At 39.1% G+C, this 11,597-nt stretch overlaps 1 protein-coding gene across 2 annotated transcripts; it reads left to right on the top strand.

Moving 5' to 3' along the window:
• The first annotated feature begins 5,593 nt into the window (after positions 1-5,593).
• On the top strand, positions 5,594-11,494 carry MRPS22 (mitochondrial ribosomal protein S22). Of its 2 annotated transcripts, none has more exons than XM_056358509.1 (8): positions 5,594-5,733; positions 6,036-6,190; positions 6,954-7,118; positions 8,323-8,466; positions 8,948-9,031; positions 9,968-10,113; positions 10,948-11,056; positions 11,320-11,494. In XM_056358509.1, the coding sequence occupies exons 1-8, from the start codon at positions 5,613-5,615 to the stop codon at positions 11,410-11,412; spliced, it is 1,017 nt and encodes a 338-aa protein (XP_056214484.1). In that variant the 5' UTR covers positions 5,594-5,612; the 3' UTR covers positions 11,413-11,494. The 2 variants fall into 2 exon arrangements, with proteins under 2 accessions (XP_056214484.1, XP_056214485.1); XM_056358510.1 differs by lacking the exon at positions 5,594-5,733 and adding an exon at positions 5,793-5,813.
• Positions 11,495-11,597: the final 103 nt, after the last annotated feature.

Here is an 11,597-nt window from a genome sequence, read left to right as displayed (position 1 = left end):
ATTTTTGTTTCTAGGATTTTCTTGATTTGCTTGGATGGAAAGAAAGTAGAAGAATAAACACAACTGGAAACTGTTCTTTTGAGGTACGCTCTTCACTAAAGAGCTGAATAACCATTTAACCTTGAACCTAAAGACAACCTTCATATTAAATGGGCAAATAGAGTTGTTTGGCTGGCAAATCAAAATACTTCTGCTTAAAAAAAATGACAAAATGTTAGATTTTTAACAGCCTAACAAAAATGGCTGAGATCTAAACTGACACTAAATTCTTTTAGCTCTGCTTATGTGAGATAAAAATATCTCCTACTTTCTGAGCCTTTTCTTTCACCTATTTGATCATGAAGAGAAGATACTGTAAATTTATGTGTTGTTTGTACTGGAGAGCACAGCTGTTTTGGCTTTTCTGTCAGATCCCTAGAATGCTGTCTTTATAATGACTTTTTTAAATGCACAGTGGGTTTGCCTAAGCAAATTTAATTTCTATTACATTCTGGATCCAAAGGCAAGAAAAAACCCCCGCCCACCAGAACAAAACACACACACCCCTCCACTGCCCTCCAGTGCCACCTTTAAAAGAGAGAGGATTTTATTTTAAAAAGTGTAAAAAAATTCTTTAGTCTGGTGTGGTTAAGAAATAGGTTAAAAAAAGTTGGCCCCGTCATGTACGTTCGAAGGAACAAAATTTTGCAGTTACCATTGAAAAGGTATTAGAACAGTTTATAACTAGGAGGATATGCTTCTGTGTCAGGTAAATTAATTGATAAAATGATTAAATGAAAAAACATAAAATGATACAATAGTCCTGATGAAACTTGAATAAATAAAGCAGGAAAATCCTATCTCCAGGCTACTTCGGCAGAGTGACAAAATTTGACAAAGTGCAACAAGTTGACACATCTGATTTGCATTTTTATGAAGCCTTTGACAGCAGGCCAGGCAATATGCATACTACATATCTAGGTTTAATCCTGACAGTCTAGGTTTCAGAATATTCTGTCAGGTGTCATGTTTCAGCAAAAAACAGATAAAAGTACAATTATGGGAGAAAGGTATTGACTGCTTGTTTTAGCAACAGGAAAGGGAAAAATTACAATTAACATTTGAATTGGAGGGTGCCATCTCCTCCAAACATTCCTGTCCTCAGAGAACGAAACAAATAAAGAAATCTGCCAGGATCCTTGCTCTGTCCTTCTACTGTGGAAATAAAGGTATTAGATACATCCCATTCTGCCCACATGTAACAATTTGTGCTGGACACCAGATTTAGTTCACAATGCCCTAGCGAGTATTTGGGTTCAGATGGACAGGACTTTAAATAGTGACGGAATGAGAAGAAGGTTAAAAAATTATTAAGAAAGAGGAAAACAACAATTACTCAAATCCTACCTTACTTTGAATAATACTGAATATTTACTACTATTTTTCCCCTGACAATTCATTTTTAAAAAGGTAAGTATTACAAAAGCAGAAAGGAACAATAAAATTTAAAAAATATGGACTCTTAATTCAGAGCCTGCTGAAGTCAGGGAAGGACTTCAAGTGGCTTTAATGGGCTTTGGCTCAAGCCCTTGTAGTGTAGCAAAGAAAACAATATAAACCGAAGTGGGATTTATATCTGTACTATAAATAATGTATGTAATCTCAATTACTGGAGACAGTATTTGGATATATCTAATTTATCATTATTAAAGTGAGATTATGGCAGCTTTATGTGAGACAGAGGCAAATCTGGGTCATTAATGAAAACAGCTCATTTACATTATCCGCTATAACTACTCAGGCACTTTCATTCTTCATGTTTAAAATCTCAATCTTGCCCCCCCGTGGCCCGTAGGAATATTGCACACGTGCCCAGTAGAAGTCTAAAACTAGCCTGAAAATTAAAAATAAAAAGCACGTATAATCCTTCTCGTTTTGTCATTTTTCCTTCAAATTTGAAAGACAAATGTCAAATAGTCGAGGCAAAAATAAAATCTAGAGAGACATTTGCTCTTCAACCTATGCTTACTATTAGCACTTGCTAAAACTGACCACACCAAAAAAACTCAGAAGACTTTTGTATAATATTTCACTCATTCTTTCTCACTAAAGGTATTTATATAGGCAACAGAAGACAGCTGTTCATGCAGGATAATAATGGCTACAGTTGAGCTTAATTACTTTAGCTTTCAGCGGGTATCTCAGATATTATTTGTAAAAATGATCTTTGTACAGCAGAACTACCCATAACTCTGCCTCAGGTAAGTTTGGCCCAGCAGCTTGGGATAGATTTCTACAGCCACACTGATCAGCCTCTGCTGTCAAGTATCAAAGTGATATTTGAAAATAAAACAGTTTCACACATCTATATGGTCTTTACAATAGAAAATAGCCACTTTAATGTATTATATTAGTAAAGGCTCATACACCGTCATCACCACCATCATCAAAATAGCTGCCCAGGACTCTGGATGGCAATGCAAATCCATGGCTACAAACCTTAAAAAACAATTCCAGAGAAAATAATACTCTCTCCCTTAAACAAAAGAATCTGGCAAATAAGATACTTGCAAGTAAGATGCCTGAAAATAGGTAATCATATTGCAAATTATCATTCCAATAATTTTAGCAAAAAAATACCCGCTTCATCTATGTACATGGGGAAACAAACCCAACCATATGGAATATATTATTTTTTTAAAGACTAATTTGATGATACAATAAGGTTGTGTCATCTCTCTTACTTCAGCATTCTCTGCCTTCTCTGTGAAAAAGAATTTCTCTTCAGACTAATTCATGCAGGTTCAATAAAAAAAGCTTCCAACCTGGTCCATTGTGTTCCTCAGAAAAATGTTCCACAGGATTGCCAGATTCTTTCTTAGAGAACAACAGAACCAACCATTAATTTTAAAAAGTTCATGTCATCGACTGTGGATACGTACACAGCCTGACTGGGTTCACTCTGTTTCTTCTTACAGCAGCTGGATGCACAGTTACCAAACTTTACATTTTGCATTTTCACTGTATTTTTCCCAAGAAAGAATTCTTCCTTCTTACTACTTCCACTATTAATTCTAGTTCTTGCTACTAATTTGACATATTTATTATTCAGAAAAACTCGTAAACTACAGGCCCTTAATTCATCAATTAAATAGGTAAAGCAACAATGCAAGCTCCTAAGCTCCCCATTTGCCTTCACTTTCCCTGAGATGTTAACCAAACTGGTTCGCTCACAGCAGCCATCTGATCTTTTTGCTCTCTTGAAACTACCAACAAAAAGGAAATTAATGCCAACTGTGGAGGTGATTTCGTATTGACACTTTTCCAATAGAATCCAGACTTAGACCACCAATGTGTTTCACAGGGGACATCCACCCATCATCAGATGGTTGTAATTTTCCAACAGCAACTGTCCTGGGATGCAGGATTCAAAATAGTAACAAAAGCTAAGAAATATTCTTTATTTCATTATCAATTTTTACACCACTGATTCCTCAAGCTGGTGTATTTCTAAGTATACCAATATAAAACAACCTACTTAAAACTGTTACCTCAGTAAAAATATAAACCATAAATAAAATACAATCAATTATTGATATATATATCATAGATAAATTGATATTATTTTATAAATTATGTTGACCTGCTATACTACCATCTACAGTATAGTTAGTTAGTATTTCCTTTCATCCCACCAGCCAAAAGGCTAATCCTCACAGCAGCTGTTACTACTCCAGTACAGAATGAATGTGAATTTAACCTCTCCTGGATACAGCCCAATAAATTCTGTTGTTTTTCTAAGCACTTCTGTGAATTAAAATGGATGTTGGCTTGCCATCCAAACTCATGAACAGGTCTGAAGTGGCTTTTAGGCAAGTCGCCAAATAACTTCCCAATTCCCTTATAGGGTATAGCTCTCACTCCAGAGATCTTCCAAGCAAGAATTGAAAAACAACATCTTCTCCATTTCCTAAAAAATATTTTTCATTTTTTTAGCATTATTTAAATAAATTATGCACAAAATTACATGAAAATAATATTAAGGGTTCATTTCCACTCTTCAGTTCTCAGTGACTTCAACTTAATTGTACCAATACAAATATGAGAAGAGTATGCCCTCATGCAGCTTTTATGACAATGCAAAGGCCACGATATTGAAAAGCTTGAATATAAAATTCAATCCAGCACAGGGATTGGATATTGAATAAGGCTGAGGAAAATGGGAATACTCCCCAATACAATGAAGATCTATTATTAGAAACAAATATAATTTTCAGCTGATGCTTAACTTTGTTCTAATGAAAACCAATCTATGCTATAGTCTTCCTTTTCTCCAGATCTCCATTTTCAAAACTAACATAATTTAGACTTTGATTTGGCAAAGCAATGAACAACCCACTAAGCTTTAAAACAATTGGAAATTTACAGGATTTAAGCTCATTGCTTGTGTTTCCATACCTTCCCTCCTGGAGATGAAATATTTACTGTTTCAACAGGAAGAAATCAGCCAGCTTGCATCAATGTGTGGCTTTGAACATTTTAAAATTCAAAGCATTCAGGGTCCCTGTACAGAGGCTTGCCAGCTGACAATAAGCTTCCTTTCTGCACACCCCTAACCACAGTTTGTAAGACTGAAATTCAAAATAGAAGGTACAGACCAGCTACAGAAAATAAACTTCAAGTAATAATAAACTTCCAACCCCTTGAAATACTTAAGTTGTAAGAAGTCAGGTATTTTAACGAAATGACATACACATTTCAACTGCACGCTCCCTCTTCACAGCTATTAGATCTGCTCTCTCTATCTATTGGATAGAAGATCTAATTTTGGTTTTAGGCTTGAATAGCATTATGTCTTTTCCCTCCTCTACAAAAACCTGAACATGAGAAGACTGAACTCACCACCACCAAAGGCAGTGATTGTTTTTACCAGACTGAGGAGGCCAGGGGTAGTACTTTGAGCCAGGAATACTTGCTGTATCCTTTGGTGTTCCCCCAGATTATGGGCCAGACAGAAAACCTGCCACCCGACAACGAGACTGTCCTTTCAGTCACCACACAAGTGCCAAAGCAGCAGACAGAGACACGTGAGGTTTTGAATTTTTACAGATTACCATTGTATTTCTCCCTCTCAGGCAGCCTGCCCAAGAGCCAGGGCAGGCAGCAGGCTGGAGGGGCATCCCGCCAGGCAGCTGCCAGTACGGTGCACCCGCCTCCACCTCACACCCTTCCTCGTCTACAAGCAGTTGCAGTTTACCAGCGGTAAGCGTGCACGGTGGCCTCAGTACCTCTTTTCCTAATAGCATCTCGCCGCACTAAAAGCCCTGCTCTATCCCCTCTACCCTTGCCACCTCCCTCCCGCCGCCAGCTCTGACTGGAGCACAGGGACGGGTTCCCGCCCTAACCTGGCCCTCACCTCCGCCTCAGCAGCACTTTAATAACGCAAACGCGCTGGGAGCGGTTTTGCGCTTTATTCCCTTGGGGAAAAGGCCCGGGGCACCGCGGTTCTTTCTGACTGAGCCGGCCCCCCCGCCTGCCGACGGGCCGCTGAGGGGGAGACTCCATTTCCCGGCGTGCCTCGGGGCGCGGCCCGGCGCGCGCGGCGGCGGGAGGGGCGGGCGCCAGGGCGTAAGATGGCGGCGCTCGGCGCAGGCGGCTCCGCTGCGGGGCTCGCGCGGCTCCGGCGTGTGGCGCGAACGCTGTGGGGCTGGCGCGCGCGGCGGGGCCTCGGGCAGGAGGCGGGAGCCGTGGGCGGTACGCGAGGGGGGGCGCCCCCACACCCGGCATCGCCGTAGGGACTGGGAGCGCCCGCTGGGCCACCCGTGCCCTTCATGGTGGGCCGAGCGGGGGAGGCGGGATGGGGGGCGATGTGCTGGCGCGGGGGGGGGGCCGGCAGGGCGGGGGGAGGCCGGGGGGAGGGGGCTGCCGCGGGGCCTTGGCGTGAGTGGGGTCGGGGCTGCCGCGGGGCCTTGGCGTGAGGGCAGGGGGCGGCTCGGCCGCGGGCGGCCCCCCCCGGCCCAGGCAGGGCGGCTGACGGCGGTGTGGTGCCCCCGCAGGAGGGGAAGGCGGCAGGCCCGCCTTTACGGATGAAGCAGTTCAAAGCCTGCTCTGCAAAATGACGGGGCTCAACCTGCAAAAGGTGTTTAGGCCGGTGAAAATGGAGCTTAAACCGCCCAAGTACAAGCTGATGACAGAAGCTCAGCTGAAAGAGGTAGGCTTCTCTGCTTCGCTTTGAGTCAAGTTTTGGTTTTAGCAAACAGCCTGTAACAGGCCGTTTTCCGCTTCCTTTAATGCTGCTGTTGGAAACACTTCGGTTTATTTACTTTGTTTCAGGTAATTTCCTAAATTAGTGTAAATTAGTGTTTCTTCATTTTAAAGAGCCAGATTTATTTATCCAGTGTTTCTCTATTTTTATGAAATATGGAAGGAAATTGTTTGCTTTTCTTTTTCTGTAGTGATAGCTTTTCTTTAATATCCCCTTTCCTTATGCTTCCTAATTGTGTTAAATGCCTTCATCTGGTATTTAAATTATAGCCCTGGGAATCCTTTTGACTACTATTTTTTTTTCCTATTGTCTAGCCGTGGTTCAGGATGATGAAGGGGCCCTAAGCCTGTTCTTCTGTAACCACAGTCGCAGCTATAGATACACTTTGCTTGTGGTTTATGCTTTTGGGGGAAACGTATGGTGGAAAAATACCTGAAATAAAACTTGGTGTTTGCAGTAGCATATGTCAACTTTAGTTTTGGAGCTTCCTCCAGCAATTTGCCCAAGTTACAGTAGTGGTATATTGTTTGCATGCAATTCATTTATCTGGAGATTGAATTAGTGTTTCACTTCTCAACTGCAAAAGGAGAAAAAAAGATTTCAAAAAATGTCTGTCCAAATGAAAATATTTGTCCCCAAATTGTATGTTAGCTTTCCAATAGGATGACTTTTTTAAAAATTGTAGAATTAAACTATTTTTTTCCCCAAGGCCACAAGAAAAGCCATTGAGGAAGCTAAAGAAAAACTAGTCATGCCCCCTGTTTTGAATGAACGAGAGCCAATTGATGATGTGTTAGCAGAAGATAAATTCCTTGAAGGAACTGAAACTACAAAATATGTGTTTACAGATTTAACTTACTCTGTTCCACATCGTGTAAGTAACAATGCGTTAATTTATTTTAAGAGTTTTTAATTCTTAATTTTAAAATAATCTTTAGGTTTTAATAAAATGTAGTTATACCAGTTTGTAAAAAGGCAGAGGAGCTGTAGATTCTTTGTACTACTTGTACCAGCCTGACACTTATTTCTAAATGTTTGCTTCTGACTGATAACAATAAATGACATTCCAGTACTCAAAAGCAGGTGTGTGTGTAAGCTGTGAGATAATTGTTTTAAAAGCAGATGCTTGTGATGTGCTAGGAGTGCTGGGTTCATTACTTCTTAGAAGCTTTATGTGGAATTGGATTACTTAGTACTGTGCATAGACCAAAAGATGGAGCTCTTCCACAGCGGTAAAGATCTGGTAGAAAGCTGAGGAAATGATAAATGAATTAATAAAAAACCTGAATAAACGGTTGTCAAATAGAATTGTGGAGTATAGGGATAAAGATTTCTTTGTATAATGAAACATCTAGATTGTCTCAAGTATCAGTAGTAAGAGGCTGGAAAAAATCTTGACAAATATTCATGATTCTAAGAAGTCTTCATGGTTCAAATATGCATATAGTGATGATCCTGTGCAATGAAACGCCCAGTCTTCCACCTGTTACACTGTCTGAGAGCTTTCTCCAGGAACCTGCTATTTATTATTCTGCCTCAATGTATTAAAAACTTCCTCATCCCATCAAGCTTTCCTGTCTGCCACCTCAAATCAACTATGCCTGTGAACAGATCTGAGTATATTGTTTAATTATCTTGTTTTATCTGTTGTATTTTTTCTTTTGCACTTGCCCTTACTTGATTCTAGCACCTACCTCTGAAATAAAAAAGTTCAAGACACTTGCATTCTTCATTTAGTATGTGTTATTAGATGCATAAAGTCAGGCCAGCAGCAATGCTAACTCCTTTCTCTGGGTATTAGTTATTTGTCTAAACTTCACAGAGCTGTAGCTTTCAGTGTAGGCGCATGCAGTTGTGTCATACAGTAAAATTAAGGTGTAAATGTAGCACTTAATTAGCGGGTACGAAGGGAGAAAGGATGAATCTAGCACATACCAGCTTCTAATTGATTGTTGCTACTGTTAGTGTGAGTTCAGGTGTAGAAGGACTTTGCTAAGTAACCATCTCTTATATGGTGGTTCTGGCTATGAAGAGAGAACCCTTTGGGACATAATACTCTTTTTTTACCTTCTTTCCAGGAACGTTTCATTGTAGTTAGAGAACCAAATGGTGTATTACGCAAAGCAACCTGGGATGAACGAGACAGGATGATACAAATATTCTTCCCGAAAGAAGGGCGCAGAGTTATTCCCCCAGTGATATTCAAGGATGAACACCTTCCGGTAAGGTTTTCCTGGTTTTGAAAACCGATCATTTTTACTGAATTGGGCTCTGATAATGCGATTTGGACAGAGTGGGTCTAAATAAGACAGTCTGCTCGCATGTTTTAAGCTGCTTGAAATCTGTTTTGAACAATTGCTTATCATTATGACTTAGTTAAAATACTTACAGTAAAGTTCCAGGTTAGGGCCGGGTCAGTCCTGGGTTGGTGTAAATATTCTGTCATACTAGAAATCAACATTTAATTGTTATGCATTGATGAAAATGTTTGCTTGATCTGAAAACGTGAGCTGGCCTTTCAGAAACAAAAGAAACACCGTATTAATGTTATCACAGCACTTACTGTACTTTTGTTTTGTCTTGTGATTAAGGGGATACTCACGGTTAAGTGGTGCCCGGAACAGAAATGTGGCTGCTGTTTTTATTTTGGTGTTGGAATGGTGTGATATAGAATCTATTCCTGAATTTGAACTGTTGTTTTAGAATGTATTTCGGCAAGACCGTCATGAGGATCTCCTTAACATGTGCATTGCTCAGTTTGAGCCAGATTCACCTGACTATATCAGAGTGAGTTTACTTTTCAGTTTTCTAGCAAAAAAATAGAATTTGTGAAGAACTTTAGGGTTTGTTCTGTAAATGTAAGTATTATATGGGGATCAAAGGTGGCGTTTATATGTGTTTTTTCCCTCCCATATAGATCACCTGTTACCATTGTGATTAGTTTTATAGGCTTTTTTCTTGCCAAGAAGTAAAACAGGATTGTTTTAAGAAATTTCCAACAGTACAGAAATAACTACAGATACATAAAAATAGTGTTTATAAAGGTATTGATGATAATGCCCATAAGTGGCTCCAACCAGAGTTGTGCTACTACAGTCATGCTAACTACTATGTTAGAATTTGAAAGGACCAGGTAGATAACTGATTAAGTGCACCTGAGAGCACTGTATATAAAGTATTATTTTTGACAAAGACCCAGGTACAAAGATACACTTATAGCTGAAATTTAAATTTAGTAACTGTAGTTACTGGTGAACATGGTAGTCTACACTTGCCTTTGAAACATTTACTTCTCTTTAAACTGTGATGATTTCTCTAGTCACTGAGAATGTAACTTCTGTTATGCGATTTTTCAAGTACCTCTTGTTCAAAGCACAATTTCATCTCTTTGCTCTAGCATTTTTCTCTTTAAAGAATAGATTACAACTGAACAGCAGTGAGTGAAATGAAGGTTCAGAGATTATGTCCCTTCCTCCCCAGATTTTCAGTACATACTAGTATTTAGCTTTCTGTTAACATAAAAATGTATATGCGTAAGTACAAAGAATTGGGTTATCCCTCAATTAATCATGTATAAAGTTTTCAGGCAGCATGGTTCAGCCTTTGGCTCACTCCTGCACATCAGGGAGGTCTGGAAATAGGTTAAAAACTCAAGTGAGAGGTAGAAGGGAGAAACTGTTACCAAGCTGTATTTACTAAAACAGAAACCCTTTCTGTTTATAGGTTCATCATCGGACATATGATGATATTGAGAAACATGCCAAATATGATCTGCTCCGTTCAACAAGACACTTCGGAGGAATGGTATGGTATCTAGTAAACAGAAAGAAAACGGATGGCTTACTAATAGATATGATCCACAGAGACTTGTAAGTGGTGTTTGTCACATTAATTCTGCTTGTCTAATCAGAAAACAAGTACCACTGTTTGAAATTAAAAACAGTATTTCTGTAAGATGTATAAAAGTGTCATTTTCATCAAATTTTAGGCTAGCTGTAACTTTTAGCTATATAGATGCTGAATGGAAGCATCAGCTACAGTCTGTGAACTTGTAGGGTATTAAATTAGGCTTCTGCAGAAATGAGCCTCTTGTGGTTGCTGGGTATTTTTGTTTCCCCATGTAATTCTCAATACAATTCCAGCTCTGGGCAGTGCTAATCTTAAAGCCCAATAATTTTATACTACTGAGCTCAGTTCTGCCTTTTAAGATTGACACACTGGGTTTAAGAGCAATTCCTAGTGTAGCTTAGGAGCAGATAGGTATGCTGTCACTTTAAATGGATGGATTTCTGCTGAACACTTACTTTACAGAGCTTCAATTTTTTAATTACTTTTTATATATACATATGTTTATATATTATATATAACATTTATTATTTATTACTGCTGAACATCAGGCTTAAACTGTAGTATGCATAAGTTTACATACCTTTACCTAGTGCACCTTGATGCTTGTGTGCTTCTTGTCTTTTTTTCTTATGAATGGGTTGCCATTGCAATAGCTGATGGGATGCCTGTTTAGCTGTATATTCTGACTGTACACTCAGTGAAAGCAGATGTTTATGAAAGTGTGGTGTGCAAAGTACACTTTCTCCAAATAGTCCAAGTATTAAAGAGAAAGTAATTGCTATAAATGGGCCTTTATTTGTTTAGGCTGGGTAATGCTACAAGTTTACACTGTATCATCTGCTTGATTTATTTAGGCTGGATGATGCTACAAGTTTAATTACACTGTATCATATGCTTCATCCTGAATGTCAATCAGCAAAAGAAGCTAAAGTACAGAAACTTCAAGGAGTTGATCTGATCAAGGTATGCTTTTCTACTTTAGAGCTACTTTAACTACAGAAGAGAAAGCTTTTAACCAGCAGAAGCCTATTTAATAGATCAAATTTTTCCTTACCTTAACAAGTATTTACCTAGAATTTGTGTGTGCTGAGTTGTGGGGTTTTTTTTCATAAATTTGCTGTACTGGGATTTCAGTTGTAGCTGGCTCATCTACCATTGGGATGATGAAATCTTATTATGCAACTGTGCTCTTAACTGTACGTCACTCTCTCTTGCCATGTTTGTAGGTATTTGTGAAAACTGAATCACAGAAAGAAGGCTATGTACAACTGGCCCTCCAGGCTCATGAAGAAGCAATGGCTACTTCTACAGGCTCATGAAATAAAGCTTATTATGAACTAAGGTTCAAGTCTGTTTATAAACATTCTCTCTGTAGGATTCCACAATAAATGCTTAAAACAACTGACTGTTCTATAAAGTTTTTTACTAAAACAGATCAGGATCAGTACAGTTGCTTGTTATTTTCAGAAGTTCTGTGAGTGAAACTTACAGCACTTACTACAAC

The sequence above is a fragment of the Falco biarmicus genome, chromosome 13, assembly GCF_023638135.1.
Source record: "Falco biarmicus isolate bFalBia1 chromosome 13, bFalBia1.pri, whole genome shotgun sequence".
Classification (NCBI taxonomy): domain Eukaryota; kingdom Metazoa; phylum Chordata; class Aves; order Falconiformes; family Falconidae; genus Falco; species Falco biarmicus.
Note: the sequence above shows the minus strand (reverse complement) of the source record. Positions and strands in the feature narration are given on the sequence as shown.

Coding starts and splice junctions, on each gene's coding strand:
- MRPS22 (XM_056358509.1), top strand. CDS start 5,613: ATGGCGGCGCTCGGCGCAGGCGGCTCCGCTGCGGGGCTCGCGCGGCTC. Junction 9,032..9,967: donor ATTCACCTGACTATATCAGA/GTGAGTTTACTT, acceptor TTCTGTTTATAG/GTTCATCATCGGACATATGA. Junction 10,114..10,947: donor GATATGATCCACAGAGACTT/GTAAGTGGTGTT, acceptor TGATTTATTTAG/GCTGGATGATGCTACAAGTT.